The sequence below is a fragment of the Aythya fuligula genome, chromosome 15 (assembly GCF_009819795.1).
Source record: "Aythya fuligula isolate bAytFul2 chromosome 15, bAytFul2.pri, whole genome shotgun sequence".
NCBI classification, from domain to species: domain Eukaryota; kingdom Metazoa; phylum Chordata; class Aves; order Anseriformes; family Anatidae; genus Aythya; species Aythya fuligula.
The window spans coordinates 9,812,231-9,831,072 of NC_045573.1; the positions used below are offsets into that span (position 1 = coordinate 9,812,231).

Below are 18,842 nucleotides of genomic sequence, written 5' to 3' on the forward strand. Positions count from 1 at the left end.
GACTTTTAAAGGTTACTTAATTACATTATATAGCAAAGCAGAGTAATGCATTAGGCTTGGCTTTCTTAAAATTATCAAGCTTTCATCAAGTTAGGGCTATTAGTAAATGGAGTTGTACAAGGGAATTCTCTCTGATATGACAGCTCATTTCGTTTTTTACTTTCTTAAAGTTGGTTCAAGTCTGAAAGTCTTACGTCTTTGAATACCAACAAAAAATATTTATTACCTCACCCTGTAAAGTTTAAAGGACATTTCCATTTTCCTACAAAATGGAAATAATACTAACTTATCTGTAGAAGTGTAGTGAAAACTAATATTTGAAAAAAAGTTTGGAGATGGGGAAGAAAAACAAACAGGAAAAAAAATCAACTAATGAATGCTATGCTGTAATAACGGTCCCCTGAGTTTTGTCAGCATGAAGAGGAGAAGGTATATGTTTAATGTACATTAAAGTCACAATGCAGATAAGGAGCCTAGTTCCAACTCATGCTTGCTGATTACAGTAAACCTTTCGTTATCAGTAGGATTTACCTTGGATGGATAAAAAGAAGCTGAGATGTTGCTGTAAGCAGCTAGGCCAAGTGAAGTGCAATGTCTACACTGGCATTTTAGTATGGTAACATACAACAGCAAGATGGTGACTGGTATACTGTATTTTCCTCTGATAAATATTTAAAATTACATGTCAACAAATTCTACTGCTGTAGTAAAAACACGCAAACCTAAATTTACTGAAATGTTTGTGACTTGTATTTAGTTGGCAGTTTCTCTGTTCTGGCCTGCAGACTTCAAAATGTTGGTGAACAGGGTCACATGGCTCTACTGGGGCATAGTTTGGCTGCTTACATATCAGTGCTGGACAGGGAAAGACTGAGAAAGCTTACAACAAGGATCCTTTCTGACACTACCCTCTGGCTCTGCAGGCTTTTCAGGTGAGTCGCTCCGAATAACATAAGTAAAACTGGGCAGTAATAATCGTTTCAAAATACGTGTGATATCAACAAAAGAAACTGCTATCATGAAATTACAGGTATTCTTTGAAAGATCTTTAACACATCACATTATTTTTCTTTTTTTTTAAAGACATTGAATGGCAGAACTTGTTAGGAATATGGTTGCCATAAAAATAGTACTATAATGGCCATATGGTGGAGCTAAGGACCAAAGTGCAGTTCAGCTGGTTGATCATTTAACTTTTTGTTTTTGAGGTATATGTTGTGTTGCTGTGGTTTGAGGTGCTTCATATTTTTGAAAGTAGTATTCAGTTAATTTGTCCTTTGCGCTTCCTGGGTCTAGCTCACTTTTCTAGGTAGGGAGGGATTCACTGATTAGAAATTCCTTTTCCCTTCCTGAAACAACAAAAAAAAAAACATTTTATCACTCTCATGATACTGCGTCTTTCGGAAGATGTTCCCAGTGCTACTGAGAAGTGTTGGCTTTATTTGTGTGTAGTACAAGATTAAATAGTTAATATAACTAAATATGTAAAGCTAACACAAATTTGTTTGAATTGTAGATCGTAAAGGATTTTATTGTTAGGCTTATCTTCATCAGGATTATTTTATAAATTCAATGATAATGACTATCTGTCTGACTTAAATATGTTGAAACTTTGTGTGATGATGAAATGTGAGCAGTTGCAGGTAACCCAGGTATTTTGCCAAATGTTTATTTATATGTAGGAGAGATGTGATTTTATAATTAATGAGGAGTATCTTTTGGAATGTGGTCCCCAAAGTTTTGTGACTCATAGGCAACAGCATTTAACAAATACCATCCTGTAAACTGTTTCATACCTTTTGACATTTTCTGTGGCTATGAGCAACACTAGAGGGATTTTCTTGTGCCCACGTTAGGTTACAGAAATGTTGCATAAAGGTGAAGTAAATGTTTACATGTGGGTCATTTTGGAATTAAACCATGGAATATTCGGCAGGATTTGTGCATCAGATGGTCTACAGCAATATGTTTCAGTGCTTTTACATATACTTGCGGATAAATGCTGTTCTGAAATGTCACAAGACTGTTGATTTACTTGTTGCACAAAAAATGCTAAAAGAAGTATCTACCATGCAAGTTGCTTTATAAATTGACGTATCTGCTATTTCTGCTGTTGCTGTTTTCTGTAGTTACAACAGTTAATGGATTGCCCTCAATGCAGAACACTTACCCCTTATCTATTCATTTTGCTCCTATTTCTTGACTGTAAGTTTTAATGTACTAATTTGAGTTCAGTGCTTAGAAGGGGAGGAGCAGGAACACACTCCCACACTCATAAGCCCCAAAGAAATGTTCTTAATAAATCAGATCGAAGGCAAAATAGCTATAAAATCATTAAAATATTTGCAGGGAAGAAAAATATTTTATTTATGTACCCCATCTAAAACATCCGGAAAATTGCTTTGCAGTGTACTGAATAAATTGTGGTATTACTCTCAAACTTTGTAAATTACAAATGGCATCAGTAACTTTTGGCTATTATGAAATATTTATTTGTGACTTCATAATAAAGTTTGCCCATTTCTGCCCATTTATCCTATTTCATGTATCTTATTCCTATTTTTACTAACATAACTTGAAGGATGTCATGTTGCATTCTCTTTAAAATTAGTAGTCTAGAATTTACATATAATAAACTCAGATGAACCCACCCCAGCTCTTACTAAGTAAGGCTTTGAACTCTGTAAAGGAATTTATTTAGGACTGCAGATGGTTTTTTTTCTTTTTTACTTTGTCTCCGAGTTTAAATCAATATATATATATATACAAGGCTTCTCTCATCATCTCAGCCTGTTTGAGTAAAGCTTCCTTCTGCTGAATTTTTCCTGTTAAGGTAGTTTTTTGCTCTTTCTTTGTCCTCCTATAACACTAACCAGTGCAGGAGCTCATTTTAGTTGTTAAACTAGCTGTTGGTTTGGGTGTTGTTTTTTTTTGTTGTTGTTTTGTTTTGTTTTGTTTTTTTGATCATATTTACTCAGATTTTCTTACAGGTATGAAAATGGGTCAGCTTATTATCATGAAGATGATCGTGAAGGTCTCCTAAAAATCTGTCGACTTGTTATTCACACACGCTATGAAGATTATACAGTGGAAGGATTTAACGTGCTGTATACTAAGCAGCCCATTATATACATTAGTTCTGCAGCTAGAACAGGCTTGGGCCAAGCTCTCTGCAATCAGGTAAAGTGAATCAGTTGGGGTTTCAGCTGTCAGTAGAACCTGGCTGGCTTCATATTGCCTATTAGAAATTTACATTTTAAAAATATATTCAGACTTTTCCTGCAAGACACTGATACTTCCTATTGGCAGCACTCTTGTAAATCAGTTGGGACCAGTTGAGAAGTTTCCTCTAAAACTAATTGTCTGCCTTCAACTTATGCTTTTAAAAATTCTTCCAAGGTTTTCTCAGTGCTACTGTGTTGACTGAATACATGTACTGTCAGGCAAGCTGGGCAGTCTCTCTGCAGCTCTCCTGTTCCTTCCACATGTTTGCTTGTCATTGTCAGATTAGTGTTCCTTACAAGCAGATTCTTCTCAACCTCTTCTCTACTTTGCCTTTCTATGGACATAACAGATTTCTGTACCTTATAAAATTATGTTTCTGAGACTTAGGATGATTCCTATGCCTGTTAAATGAAAGCATGAAAAGGGCTATTTTGAACAAGGAAGCTTGGGCCTCAAAAAAGTTCAGTTCTGATTTTAGGAATAGGTTATCTTTGGTGATTTTGAGAACTTGGTTTTCCCTGGTGGTAAAAAAAAAAAAAAAAAAAAAAAAAAAAAAGCAACGTGACAAAAAAAAAAAGCAACACATTACAGGGGAGAGGGAAAGAGAATCTTAGGTGAAACCATACTTTGATGCTTTGATGCCAATGCAATATCTGTAAGTTAGAAATACAAAAATACTATGTAGTATGTTGGTATTGTTTATTAACCGCACTTTCCAAAATTATAAAACATAGGCAAAGGAAGTGAAGTTCATACTGGGAGTAACCTTGGTAGCTGTAGTGGACTGTATATTTAAATTAAAAACACGTGACTGGGAAAAAGTAGTTGCAGGTTGCGTATTTGGTCTGTGTTTTGCAGCAACGATACAGTGGGAGGGAGAGAAATTTTCTGAATATTTTCAGTGAAACGACCCACATGCTAACTCCTTGTTTATTTATTAAAAAAGACGAGCAATTGTTTCTAGATTGCTTTGCACTTTTCATAAGCCACTGGTCAGGGTGAAAAAGACCCAAACACACTGGATTCTGACCTCTTCTTCTCAACAGATGTTACCATTTTTGAAATGAATACAATTCAGGGAGAAGCGTGGTTCCATTTCAGAAAGTTTTGTTTGGAATTGGAAACAAATTACCCCAAAAAGCAGTGTTTTAATGAAATCCAGTTTTTCTTAATTATGTTCAGAACCTGTTTTGCCAAGCATTTATTTGTATGAATTTTCATATACCTATATGAGCTGATTGAGACCATACGCAGATTTTCTTGTTGCATACCTAATGTTCAGTGATATTTTTAAACTTAACATATACTAAAATGAAGGGTCAAGTTCTTGGGACTTATATTTTCTCAAGTCTTTGGAGAAGGTGAGTAGGGGTACAACTAAGAAATTAAAAACGTAGACAGCAAAGAAATAAAATTGTTAGCATAGAAGGAACTGGTCTGGGCCAAAATGACTTAGGTAATAAGTGGTAAAAGTTCATTGCAGTAAGTTGGTGTTTTTTGCAGGCAAAACGTTGCATGTAGTTATTGATTGAACCTTTTTGATTAAAAAAAAAAAAAAAATGCTGCTAATAATTGGTGTTTTGGGAGCCTTTTGCTTCTGAGTACAAACAAAAGATAAGACACTACTGTTAACTTGTCCTTATCAGGTAATCAATGAATTTAAGTGATGCTGTTTTAGATTAGATTTTGAGAAATAGTGTATGTTGTAGAGCACAAATCGTAACTGAGTAACTGGACAATCAGTCATTAATTCAACTTCTGTCAAATAAAAGTACACACACAAACTGGTCTATAACTAGTTCTCTTAATTTGATGAACTTCCTGTTCAAAGTGATGAGCATGATCAACTATATTTCAATTGCCTAGTGATCTTCCAGGTTAAAGATTAAAATGGGTAAGAGACCTTCATCCAATCCCCATGCTAATTATGCAGAACTGTCTGAAATTTACCTCTATAGCAAAGGAAGAACGTGAACATAGTGATGTGAATTAAGCAGTATGCTCAAAGTTGACAGATTGCTCTCTACTCGGTAGTAAAGTGACTGTGAACTTCCAGTGGAGTAGGGTCCATGCAAAAAGCACATTTGCTTATAGGCTACATGTATATTCATTCAAAGGGCAGCCAAGAAAGAAAGGCTTGAGTTTAGGCTGTTGTACATTGCATAGATATTTCAGTAGAAATGCTGTATGAAGTTAATGTACTAATCAAACCTATTTTTTTTTTCTGAGTTTCTCCTCTGCTTTCTTTTCTCTGCTAATAATTTGATTATAAGTTTTGGCAAGAAACTTACTTCATAATGTACTAGCCAGCTTTTTATTGACATGTTTACTACTTTTTGTGTCACTTAATATGTGTGTTTCTGTGAATGCTTGAAGTGACTATTCTGAACCATGTCTCAGTTGTTCAAATTCCATCATTTTTATTGCAGCTAGGGTTACCCCTCTCTTGCATGTGCCGTGTGCCTTGTAACACCATGTTTGGATCTCAACATCAAATGGTAAGTTTGTCTTCCTTAAGAGCTCTTTTTTTGTTCCGTTAATAAACTTTTTCCTAACAACATTATTGACATTTACTTGCTGTACTTAATTTTTCAGCCGTTAAGTCTGCCATATTATAGCTGTAATAATCAGACTGAAATCTTCTGGAATGTCAGCAGCTTGTGTCTTGTCTTGTTATTTGCAAGGTACTTTTAATGTCATATGGTAATGTGCTTTTTAGTCCAAGATTTCTAGAATATGTGTAGTAGAAGGTATGTTTATAAACTCCACTATGTATTTCCATTGTATTTTTCACAAAGGTTTTTTTTGACCTTTGGCTTATTTTACCTTTTTGAGAAGAAGAAACTGCAAGCCACAAAGACATTAAGAATATCTTTCAGAACTCTAACATGCTGTTCCCTTTCACTCTTAATGCACTTTTCCAGTTCAACAGAAACAAATCTCTATTGTTTGATACACATATTTATAAACACATATCTTTTTCTTATTGATAACAGGATGTTGCTTTGTTGGACAGATTGATTAAAGATGATGTTGAGTCTGGAAAACTGCCTTTGTTGCTTGTGGCTAATGCTGGTAAGTGCTATGGACAAATAATTAAAAAAAAGGCACTATTTCATGAATATATATATATAAAAAATAATATTTTTTCTTAAACAGCTTAGTGTTTGCATGCCAAAAAATGTCATAACATATCTTAATGACCAGACAATTGTCTGTCTAGAGGGGTTTTTATTTAATTGATTCAGAGGTGGATTGTACTATTAGAGTTCTGCTTGTGTCAAATGGTGCATTAATGTAACTAAAGTTTTTTTTTAGTGAACACATCTCTTATTGAAAGTCAGTTTCATGTTAATGCTTCAGAATGTTTGATGGATGTGCCATCAACTTTAGCTCTAAAAATTGCGTTTTTCTTTTAGTTAATTGAACAAAATTGTTCATTAACAAAGTTAAGTTTGAATAAAGGAGGTGGCTTACCTGCTTTGGACTTAAATATATACGTCTGAGATGTTAATCTTGGTTTCCATTCTTTTAGCTGAAGTAATACTTTGAAAATATTAAAAACCTTTTCATTTCTTTTTTTGAGGCTGCTGAGCCCTTGAGTGCCTAGGACATCTAATTTTCTGAGTATTTTTAACATACATTGGCAAGCAAAACAAGCATCTTTAATTTTATCTAGAATACCAATTGTCCATATGTCACAATGAACCAGGTATGAATATTGTGTAGCTGACTCTTTACATATCCTCCTTCCAACTCTTGCTTGTGACTTTTTTGACAACAGGATAAGAGGTCCTCTTTCATAGAGTCCTGGTTTGCAGGACCTTTGTGATAGCTTTGTTTTTCCTGTTTCAACAAAGGTACACCAGGTGCTGGGCACACAGATAAACTCGGGCGGCTGAAGGAACTTTGTGAGCAGTATAATATGTGGCTCCATGTAGAAGGGTATGGAACTTGAGATTTCTTTCTGTATAAACCGTATTTATTAAGAAGTCTGAATAATAGACAGCACATAGCTTTACAGCTAACCAGCTAGGGGAGGACAGTAGGACAATCTTGATTTTTGCCACATTAAGCAATTTGTATGGCTATAATTCTTTCCATGTATGAGACACAGATTGTTTTACATATACAGGAATAATTGGAGTAATTATTTCAGCATAGGATACTGGTTACTTTTACTCAGAATGTAATCTTATCTGTCCATTCTTTGAAGAGCTGGAATACAAAGAAAAGAGGGCTTTATAGTTCAATTCAGGGGAGACATGGGACAATTCAGGGGAGACATTATACGGTGATTATTGAGAATGAGAAAGGAGGATGAAGCGTGACAACTTCAATGAAAGTTGTCAAGAAGGCTGCCATAAGAGCAGAATGCAGTGTAAGTGGGAGGAAGATTAAACCAAAAGGAAAATAAATTGGAAGAACTTAGACAATGTTATTGAAGACTCCGGTGCTCTTAGATTTTTTTTGAACCTGGAGTAGAGACTCTTTCTTTTGATGTTTCATTGTATAGTGTTATATTTGTATGCTATTTATTTCTGATACTAGATTGTTGCTGAATTATGGGTAGGAGTTCAGGGGGATGATTTTATAAAAAATAACCAAAATAAAAAAAAATATATTTTATATATATATATATATATATATAATATATTTTATAAATATATATATATATAAATAAAATATTTTATAAAAAAATAACCAAAAAAAAAAAAGGGAAAGCCTGGGGAAATTTGGATCTGGATTTAAAAAAAAAAAAAATAAAGGGGGGGGGATTACAAAGGCTCTGGGCTCTGCTGGAGCCAGCAGCCCTCCAAGGCACGTGCCCAGGAGTGTAGTGGGGTCACTGCGGCAGCGCTGGTCATGTTTTTAGATTGAAATGGATTTTTAGTTTTGGTCTTAGCATCTTGGAATTCCATGTAGCGACATCTACTGCATAGTTCATTTAAAAAAAAATGCATGAACAAAAATGACCTCCCTTTGCACGTCAACAAGCAATATTAAACTGAAGATTAAAATGCTATCTTAATACACACTTAATATTTGCTGATATCATTTATTTTTATAGAGTGAATTTGGCAACTTTGGCTTTGGGTTATGTCTCCTCTTCTGTACTGGTATGTTTTACTATATCTAGAAATCTTATAATGTGCTTTAGGCTTTAAGGTCATGATCTAATCAAAATACATATGGTTTATGTTCTGCTTATTGTAATAAACTTCAGGCTGCTACAAAATGTGACAGCATGACTCTTACTCTGGGTTCCTGGCTGGGTCTCCCAGCTGTACCTGCAGTGACACTCTACAGACATGAGGATCCTTCTTTGGTACGTTCAGCTTTTCAGTCTTTATTCTCAAGACATTGAAACTTTAATTATGATTGTAGTCTTCTTCTCTAATAAGCATCATTATTAAACTTACTAGCTTAATAAGCATCATAAGCATCTAAATTATAATTTGCACAAGACCCCCTATTTAAACTGTGGTGCATTCTGTAATCTGGCAAAAATGAAATAATGGAAAAATGTTAATAGAAGATTTTTGTTTGTTTGTTTTCCTCTTTAGTCCTTAGCAGCGGGGCTAACATCAAGTCAGCCTGTAGAGAAACTTCGTGCCCTGCCCCTGTGGCTCTCCTTGCAGTACTTGGGCCATGATGGAATTGTGGAAAGGATAAAGCATGCTTCACAACTAGTAAGCAGCACTTGGTTGGTTGGTTGGTTGGTTGGTTGGTTGAACAACATAGCCTTGATAATGGCTACATTGCTTCTCTGAGTATGGGCTGGGGGCTGTACTTGAGAATCATTATCAGAATTAACAGTCTGAATCTCCAAGCAGAGAAGAAGTTCAGTTAGCAGCACAGTACAAGTGATACCCAGATGGCTGTCACAGAACACTGTTACACTTAGGATTGTTTTTATAATAACTGTTAATACATCTTTTTGATCATGATGTGTTGTAGAGGAATCAGCTAGAAATATAGTAGTTATTGACAACATAGCATTAGTTCATACTGTTATGAACAAATAATGAAAGAAGAATAGTAATATCAGGGGGAACAATGTTTCCAGAATGTATATTTTATTAGCTTTAATGTGAAATACTTCATTTTTGTTCATTCTAACTATAAAAATCCACAGTCTTTTTTTTTTCAATCACTTCTATATTAACTGTTTTGCTTGAAAACTGCTAAAAGACTTATTTTTGTACTCTTCTTGGCATTACACTGATTCAAGCAATAGTAAATTACAAAGCTTGACAAAAAGGATTTCAACGCATTTCTTCAAATGCAGTAGCAAGTGTACTATTTTTGAATTAAGATCCTTCAGTAAAACTTACCGTCCGATATAACATGTATGTTAGAAAATGCCTTGTTTATGTACAAAGCATTTGTATTAAAAGTATAGCGCTTTCTCAAAATTCAGAGAAGAGCAAAGGGAAATGGAAAGCTTCTGTAAAGGTTAATGAAGAAACTATTGGCACGAAAGACCTAAAAGAGTGACAAAATAATGTTAGTCATTAAGATTTTTGTGGCGTTGAAGAGTGATCTTAGCTTTTATAATAGTCTATTAATAGTCTTTAACCACACAAGAATGTCTTCTCTAATGAAAATAATTTAAAAAGCTATCATAACCAGTTGCTATGGTAGCTTTGGGAAAATTAACTGTTCTGCTACACACTGTGCTTTAGTTAGTCAACGGAGCTGTATTATCTCTGCTACTTTGTCAACAAATACACTTAAGACTTGAAGAAAAACACTGTACACAGTGTTTTACGAGTAATGGAAAAATAATTTGTTTTGTATTACATTTATAAACAAGAACTAAATGGATCTCCAGCACCTCGTAGGGGTTTGTTAACAAATGGAGATTATGGTGGTGAGTGTTTAAAGTTTATCAGAATAAGTTTCAGCTTCTAAAACTGTTTTTGTCCTGTTCTTGTTTCCTTTCTGCTGTGGTCTTCTAGAGTCAAAGGTTGCTGGAAAACTTGAAAAACCTGGATTTCATTAAAACTTCGGTACGATCTGTATTTAATACTTCGGTTGTATAGCTTAGTCTTAGTCTTTACTATATTAAATGATAAAACTAATTTTTGTTCAAAGGAAATTATCTAAAAATATTTAAAACACAGTAATTAAAAATGTTTGGTATCCTTTTTAGTTAAGTTCAGGTGTTCAGTGAAATTGTGTGGCTTGGTTGTGTATGGCCTCTAGATTGTACTTGTTCCATTGCTATGAACTCCTGCACTCATTGGAGCTGACAATAACATGCAGAAATTGTCTCCAGAGCTTGATTTAATTCCCATTTAAAATGTCCATTTGTTCAGTAATACATTTATGAAACAGATAATACATTTATGACAGCAATTTCCATAAGCCTCTCAAATACATTCTGCCTCCATCTCGCCCTTGAGATGGTGCTGTGAACCCTATGAAATTCTATGCAAAAATATCCACGCTGAGGGTTTTACTCCAGAATCTGTTTCAGAAATTGTACCTGATGTGCTCATTTAAAGTTCTATTTCAGTGAAATGTCCTGTTCAACTGTTTTGTTTGTTTTGTTTGTTTTTTAGTGCTATTCTGAAAGACAGGTTTTTTTAAATTGTTTTTTCAAGAGTATTAGTAGCTTTGGGAGTTGGAATTACTGTAGCACTTGCCCCTTCTACCTAAATAAACCTTGCATTTTTAGGATTCTTAGGACTCAGATTGCCTCTAGAGATTGCCCAGTCCATTTCTCCTATCCCCAAGGCAGAATCAATTATCTTACTGCTGGAACTTTCTTGACATCCCCCAGTGATTCTTGGCAGATCTTGAAGAATGTTTTCTTTAATCATTAATGCCTGAAAATATATAAAGCTAAATTGAGTTCTGTCAGTACAGTCTATTTGCTAGTGAATGTGCTTAGGTTTCTCGTTTTATGGTGTTCAAAGTTCAGTTATGCATACCTTAAATCAATACAGTTCTGCTTTAACTGAATAATGATTTATTTTCCACTGTTTACAGATACTCTTACTCAGACTCCTACAGAGTTAACATCTAATACTGAGATAGTGTGAACATTGTTACTGCCATCAAAATGAAATGATCTGCTTTACTCAGCAGTCTAAAAAAATTTGTATAGTGTTAAATCTTTAAAAAGTATGAAAATATGTTTATAAAATTATTTCACTTCTTGTTAAGGTTGAAGATGAACTGAGTTCACCAGTGGTGGTTTTTAAGTTCTACCAGAAGTATTTAAATAGAGGTATGTGACTTATTTAAAAACAAACAAACAAACCACAACAAACCAACTCTCTGTATCTTCATTTTAAAAAACAAACAAACAAAAAACACCTGCAAATTCTAAAATTAATTTGATTTAAGTAAATTATTATTATGTACGTTATATGTGGTACACTTCTCTTGTGTAACGTGCCTTTGAAAAGGTTGTGAACACTGGTCGTAATGTAGTGATAGCTTTTTTTAGATAGACTGCAGCGTTCTAAATATGCACAGCAAGTCATTTCTCCTGTCTTGACTGGAGGAAATTTGCATATGATTTTGATCAAGAGAGCAGATGATGATAATCCCCCATAAGCTGCAAACTGCATTTGAGGGTACTGTTGAGGGAAAATCTTCCATTGCTTTTGTTCAGACTTTGTTTCTTTCAAACATTTAGTGGCTAGTTGTCAGAACCATGTTTCTCTGCTTTATTGCCGTTCTCTGTTGCAATAGTTTTGGAAATAGCAGAGCATGTGATGACCAGCTCTGTAAATCGTGTCAATAGGTATGGTAGCCACACCAAACGTGGCTCAGGGCAGAACATCCCTACTTGGACGTCCTCTCACAGGAAGAGGAATTCTGTCCTTTTGATTACAGCAGAGGACTTTCTTTATGCTGCTCAAATGCGCACATTATGAATGTGGGGACCATGTCCACCTGGGTGAAGCAAATTATTGATAGAAAATTTTGTAGTTTTATTATGAGTGTTGATTTTAATTTTCTGTGGATTTTTTTTTGTTTGTTTGGCATGGAGGAAGGTTCTTAATCTAATTAGTGGTCACATTTATGAAGTAAACCTCTTCATCATGGTCCAGTGAAATGACTTATTGGATAGCTTTATCCATTAATGCATTTGTCTGAACAGCTTTACTAGGGAGAAGTCACCCACCTGAATTCTAAGGATATAAAATCTTTGGCCCACTTCTGCATAATCTGTGCATAGAGTGGGCTTTTAAGTCCTTACTATTATTTGTGTGCAGTAAAAAGTTATCATTCAATCTCAATTTAAAAATGTAGCCAAATGCATCAAAGTAAATACTGCAGCCTGCTGTGACAGGATCCTGTTTTGCAAAAGCCCTGTTTTTATTTAGGGGGGACTTGAACCTCAGCAATGTGAGAAATATTTTATGGATTGTTTTTAAAGCTAGTACATTCAACTCTTTGACTCCTAATATTTTTCTTGTTCAACATAGCTTAAAAAATTCCTTGTTAGTCTGCTTGACGTAGCGTAGATGTGTCACATTACCTAAGAAATGTACTTATCTTTTATCTGAACTTTAGGTTGCCGTTTGTTTAATTAAGTAAATACAAATCTCTGTCTGTGATTCTTGTATTTTTGAATTCAGATCAAACCCCAAGTGCTGCACAGGCTTCAACTATTCCGCACCCCATAATAAGCAATGAAGGACACATTTATGACACTTTCAATCAGTGGGTAAGAATGGATGTTTTCCTCTTTAGGAGAAAAGGAAATGAGGGTTGAGTGCTTCCAGGAGTTCCTTGGTAACTATAAAAGTTTTAGTAGACAAGCTTGGTAATTACTCCTGATCTGGTATCCTTTGCAAAATCTACTGGGCATTTGGGATTACAAAGATGAACTTGAAGTACAGTTGATTTCTCACTCCTGATTGTTTTGCTTGTTACTAACATTATTACTTCATCTTAAACTTTTGGTAGTTCTGTGTTTTTTTCCCTTGGGCTTGTGGCAATATGCAAAATCTTTCAGAACTCTTTTTAATTGGCTGGATACTTCATTGATGATGCTTGTTTAATCACGAGAAGACAGACTTTCTTTTCCAGCTCTTAACAGAATTCTGGAAACTTGTGCTCACAGAGAGCTGAGCACATCACTCTTTTGTATTAATTGCATAGTAATCATAGCATACTTAACAACAATTTTATAGAAACTTCAGATTAAAATACTTGCAGCTTATTCTGAATTTTCATGATTTAACTATGTGTCCAGCTTTTGTCCTGTCACCATCAAGCTAAGGTACTTTGTTACCAGAGGCGATTTTGAGAAATATAGGGAACTGTGCTGAGCAAGTGCTTCTCCTTAGCTGTGGGAGGAGTCTGACCTGAGCCAGTGGCTGCAAGACCAAGTTTGAATTTCTTTAACTGGACGTTGTCTCTTCAGTTAGGAGAGCAGTTGGCGCAGCTGGTTCCTGCCAGTGGGGTTGATGTGGTAGAACTGGAAGATGAAGGCACGTGTGTGCGATTCAGCCCCTTAATGACTTCTGCAGGTAACATTCACTTTACTCAACCACTTGTAAAAACTGAAATTTGCCATAAAAGTGTACATCAATCTCCTGGTGTAAAAGCAGATATACTCAAGAAAGTCTTTACTGTGGTGAGGGTTTTCTTCCCCAATAAATCTATATTGACTTTATCGTTCCTTTGTGCCTTGGTAGCAGGTGCATTAGAGGTAGCTCAGTTACTGTATGTGACATTACCTCGTTACATCTGCAGAGATAGATGCTTATTGATTATTTTTTAAAATTCATTAGCAACAGGAGAAGCTCTTGGCTTCTGAGAGTTATAAAAGAAGTATGAAGGATAAGTCATCCCCCTCTTTCCTTCTCTCAGATGCTTAACGCAAGGAGAAGATGCTTGACCTTTCTACACAGGTGTTTCAACACTGAAACACTGCTTATGTTCAAACTACAATTAATTAACCAGAAGAATTATTTACTAAACCCAAGGTTTTTCTGTAATTACTGATGTAGGAGGAAAAAAAGTCTGTATTTTGGAAAACATTGTAAATTTGATGTTTAAGCTAGCACCATATGCATACTTTGTTTAGACCCAGCAGATGCATAGAACAACTTTCAGAGGCTCAGGCGATGAATGGTGGCTCCTTTTAGCTTGCGTGGGTTGAGTGGTTTAGGCTGGCAAAACATGTGATGCTGATGTGAGAGGATCCTAGTGTATATGGGAAGGTGCACTTCAGAATAAAATTACTTGGTGATGCTGTTATTTTGATTTTTTTAAACAGTGTAGAAGCAAATTCATTGTATTTAACTATGGGAAGAGAGTTCTGATGCTAGCTACTGATGCAATGAAAAGGGTATTGTCCTTGTCAGTTTATAAACCCACCATTTTTCACTGCAGATGAAGAAAACGGCTGGTATATAGATCAAGATACACTGATGCTATCTTGAATTATATTTACAGTTAACTTGCAAGGTGGTTTCTTTACAGATTACTTGTTTAATTCAGACATCTATGTGTATGTCCATTCACTTCCTTTACATGCTAATACATCAGCTCTTCAGTTTTAGGGACAGAAATACAAGATGTTGATCAGTTGGTAGACTGCTTAAAGATGAAGATACCAGTATTGACAAGTACACTGCAACTGAGAGAGGAGTTTGAGCAAGAAGTGAGAAGAACAGTAGGCCTCTTGTATATTGAAGATCTCAACTGGCCAGGATTAGGTGTCGTAAGGTACATTTTTCAGTATTTTCTTCTTTATGTTTGGATAGACAGTGCAGTAGCACAAATGAATACAGAGTCTCTTTATTAGCAATTTGGATGCATTGCTTGAAGATTAGTCTCAGTCTTTGCCCTCACTTGACATTGTGGAGTGGTTTTATTTTAAATAAAACAACTTCTTAACTTTTTTTATTATTTAGAAAAGCTGATTTGCTGTTTCTGGAAAATTAGAGTAGTGGTCTAATATTGGAGGCAGTATGTTGATCTGTTAAACAGAAATGTAATATGCAGTGTTGCTTTATTTAACTAAACATAGTGTACATTTTTGTCTAGTATGATATTCACCTTATATACTGAATAAAACCCTTTAAATGTGTATTCTGATCATCTGACACAGTCTGCTGGGTGGGATTCTGTACAATCAAAGCAATTGAAGTATGATCAGTGGTATTACCTAGAAATCTGTTGTGTTCAGTTAAGTTTGCATTGGCCAGTCTTCACCTCATGTTCAACCAAAAAGCTTATTACAAATGCCATTAAACTGGTTGATTTAGAATGTCACTTGAAGCTTTTGGTTTGTAAAATATAGGGATTTGTAGAAACATGCTAGATGTGCAGATCTGTGTTTTGTTTTGTTTTTAAATGTACTGTAAAGTGAACTGACTCTTCTGGTTTGGTTTGAAGGTACAGCTATCACAGTGATGGGAAGAATGATGACAAGCAAGAAAAAGAATTAGAAAAAATTAACACAGAACTTCTGAAAAAATTAAATGAACTGGAGTCGGATCTCACTTTCTCTTTGGGTAACTGCATTATTTAAAAAAAACAAAAACAAAAACAAACAACCTTCCATTCAAGCTAACAGTTACTTTACTGTTGTGCTATAACCTTTCAAGAGGTCAGTTATACATAGGTCATTATAATGGAAAATTACACTGCTGTGTACGTAGTTCCTTTAGAAACAACATCTGTAACTCTGTCCTCCTCATCACTTATTTGAGTTGGTAAATGTTCAGCAGGGTGAGCTGCTTGCACTGTTTGCAGAAATACTTCTGAAAACTGACCTATGAGCACCCAGACCTGAAAGGGTTTCCTTGTCAGAGGGAATGAAAGCCGCAAGTGTTCCTCTTTGTAAACTGAGCCTTCTCGGGAAGTTTGGTATCTAGTGAAAAGCAGGTCTCATTAAAAAAAAAAAAAATATTGACCAATTCACTGCTTTCTCTGGCTAGATTAAAGCTTCAAATGACTTGTGGTAATTAGCAGCACTTTCGAGCATATACAGTGCTACATTACAGATGTAATAATACTAATTTGTTTACTTGACACTCTAAGTCCGCCTTTAAAAACTAAGTACCCTGGAACTGTGGAACCAAGCAGTTGGTAGATGGCAAAAAGTAGCAAGTCTGAAACATATTCAACACTGCTATTTATTATATGATTATATGGCTGTATGAAATATCCACTGTTCATCTTGTTTAGATGTTTTGTAGTCTGCATAATTTATACCTATGCAGATATTGTACTTAATTACTGAAGTGTGTGTGTGTTTGTCTTTATACGTGTGTGTATTAGGATTTCCAGATTAATAAGCAAGGGCATGGTATGTATTCTGAGAATACGTTTTTATATATCACAAACACTCGATTCTCCCTATGTTCACAGGCCCAGAATTTGGAGGACAGAAGAACTGTGTTTATATTGGCATGGTAACTGAGGATCTTGATGTGTCGGAATTAGTTGAAACTATTGCAGCAACAGGCAGAGAAATTGAAGAAAATTCAAGAGTATGTGTTAATGAATCAAAGGGCATCTCAGCATCTCTTATTTTTCCATATTAACTTCAGGACAGTTTTGTTCTTTGTGAAAATACTTCGTACTTGCCTGCAACAAACTGTATTAATTACTATGGAAGTTGTGCACATAATCCATACTCATATTACAGGATTATAATATTCTGAGGATGTCTTTATTTATGTTCACAGTCCTGTCTTTGATGGTTCTATAAAAAAACTAGTATTGAAATAGGCTCATTTTATCACTAAAATTTAAGCTGTCAAAAAAAAAAAAAGAGGGAGCTTATGGTGAGCTGGTTGCTTTGAGGAGCTAAATGTAGGGAGATTTAAAGCTGGTATAAAAAGTCTCAGATAACTGCCCTAATACGTGTGGAAAACTTTTAAATCAGTGGCATAATAACTAAAGTTACAAATTATCTATTAAATTACTAATGCTAATGTAAGTCCTTTTTGTAAAAGCATTTACATGACTAGAGTTCTCCCTTGCTATTAGGATCAAGCATAGCAGAATACCCAAATGACCTTCATCACAAATGAATGTCTGTCCTTTCACTCCTAAAGCACTAGGCATTTAACTTTGTCAACATTCAAAAAAAAAAAAAAAAAAAAAAAAAAAAAAAAAAAATTAAGACATCCCACAGGCCTATTTCTGCCCCTGGCAATATTGGTTTTGCAATTACATTTTTCTGGCAGTATTTTCTGGAGCCTCTTTACCCATTCTTGACATGCTGTGCTGTTTTGAAGGTGAGGTTATAGAAGATTGGCTGTAGAGTTCCTTCATTTTTTTCTTCTTTTGCAGCTGAGAGATTAGGAACTGAATTTTGGAATATTTTGATTTTTATCCTCCCAGAAAGCTGCTTGTGCTTTGCAATACAACACATCACTGACGCTGGCATAGGCTGCCACAAGGGTCATAGTGGCAGTCATACACTGAATTTGCAAGCCGTAGTTGAGCCTTATCTGGGCTGCCACACACCTGCTTAGGCTTGCTGTGAGTCTTAGTTTGGGGCACTTCTGGAAACCAAACCACACTTCATAAGCTTAAAAATTCTCTGTCAGATTTAGCTTCTGAGGAACACTTCTGTGCTAAGCAGACGTTTGATGAATTTGGGTCACAAGCAGATCTCTAAGTAAAAGAGAAGTAATGTACCATTTTTGCTTAAAATGATGTTCTGCCCTCTGGGCATATATATATTTTAAGTCCTATACATTCTTTAATTTACAGTAGCAATGAAATAGGGCTTGTCAAATGCAAATTTAAATTAGAAAAAGATATCTGACTACTCGATTTACATTCTCAAAGCCTGAATTAAAAAATACAATTTCAATAAATACTGTATGTAATAATACAGTAAATATAGTAAATATAATACAATATAGTATAGTAAATCCTACTAAATACATATAATAATTTCATGTAGTATATAATAATTTCTCTTTTTATTAGCTCTTAGAAAACATGACTGAAGTTGTTAGAAAAGGGATACAGGAAGCACAACTTCAGCTTCAGAAAGCAAATGAAGAACGACTTCTGGAAGAGGTAAGACTAAAAAACAGCTATCTTAGGTAACTTGTAATAACTTGTCACAACACAGGTAGCGTGCTCACCAGCCAGTGTTTGCTTGTGTCCTTCACAGGGGCTGCTACGACAAATACCTGTAGTAGGCTCTGTGCTGAACTGGTTTTCTCCATTCCAAGCTTCACCAAAGGGAAGAACATTCAATTTAACAGCAGGTAGGACTCAGTGCATATGCAGCCATGTTAAGCTGTGTTCTAGATGTTTCTGGTTTTATACTGAAATTGCAACGCACTTTCTTGTGATGATTTGATTGTGAACGACATAATCCACCCTCAAGATGTAAAGGAACATGCTCTTTACTTCTGTAATACTCAGTAAGAAAATCTCCTACCTTCTTGTTTAGTTTGCATTTGGTTCTTGCATGCTGAGTCATTCTAAAAAAGCTGTATTAGATGTTGGCATTTGTTAATGCAGGAATAATTGTTGGCCACATGCTCTGCAAAAGTTTGTAGCCTTTAAGTTTATTCTGAATGTCAAAATACGTAAGGTAGTGGGGTCTTCTACTATTGCTCCCATGTATGTGCATGGGTATTTTCCTTCTGTTGTGATAC

The 18,842-nt window shown here is 35.1% G+C and overlaps 1 protein-coding gene across 3 annotated transcripts in view; it reads left to right on the plus strand.

Moving 5' to 3' along the window:
• PDXDC1 (pyridoxal dependent decarboxylase domain containing 1) overlaps nt 1–18,842 on the plus strand; it is a 31,429-nt gene that overhangs the window by 9,588 nt on the left and 2,999 nt on the right. For all 3 annotated transcript variants that reach the window (XM_032197599.1, XM_032197598.1, XM_032197600.1), the window contains exons 5-21: nt 786–932; nt 2,991–3,180; nt 5,655–5,723; nt 6,222–6,300; nt 7,086–7,170; nt 8,297–8,345; nt 8,453–8,554; nt 8,793–8,918; nt 10,191–10,241; nt 11,404–11,467; nt 12,831–12,919; nt 13,622–13,727; nt 14,760–14,931; nt 15,604–15,722; nt 16,582–16,703; nt 18,160–18,252; nt 18,350–18,446. In XM_032197599.1, the coding sequence (XP_032053490.1) occupies nt 786–932; nt 2,991–3,180; nt 5,655–5,723; nt 6,222–6,300; nt 7,086–7,170; nt 8,297–8,345; nt 8,453–8,554; nt 8,793–8,918; nt 10,191–10,241; nt 11,404–11,467; nt 12,831–12,919; nt 13,622–13,727; nt 14,760–14,931; nt 15,604–15,722; nt 16,582–16,703; nt 18,160–18,252; nt 18,350–18,446 (1,760 nt within the window). The remainder of the gene's footprint in view (nt 1–785; nt 933–2,990; nt 3,181–5,654; nt 5,724–6,221; nt 6,301–7,085; nt 7,171–8,296; nt 8,346–8,452; nt 8,555–8,792; nt 8,919–10,190; nt 10,242–11,403; nt 11,468–12,830; nt 12,920–13,621; nt 13,728–14,759; nt 14,932–15,603; nt 15,723–16,581; nt 16,704–18,159; nt 18,253–18,349; nt 18,447–18,842) is intronic.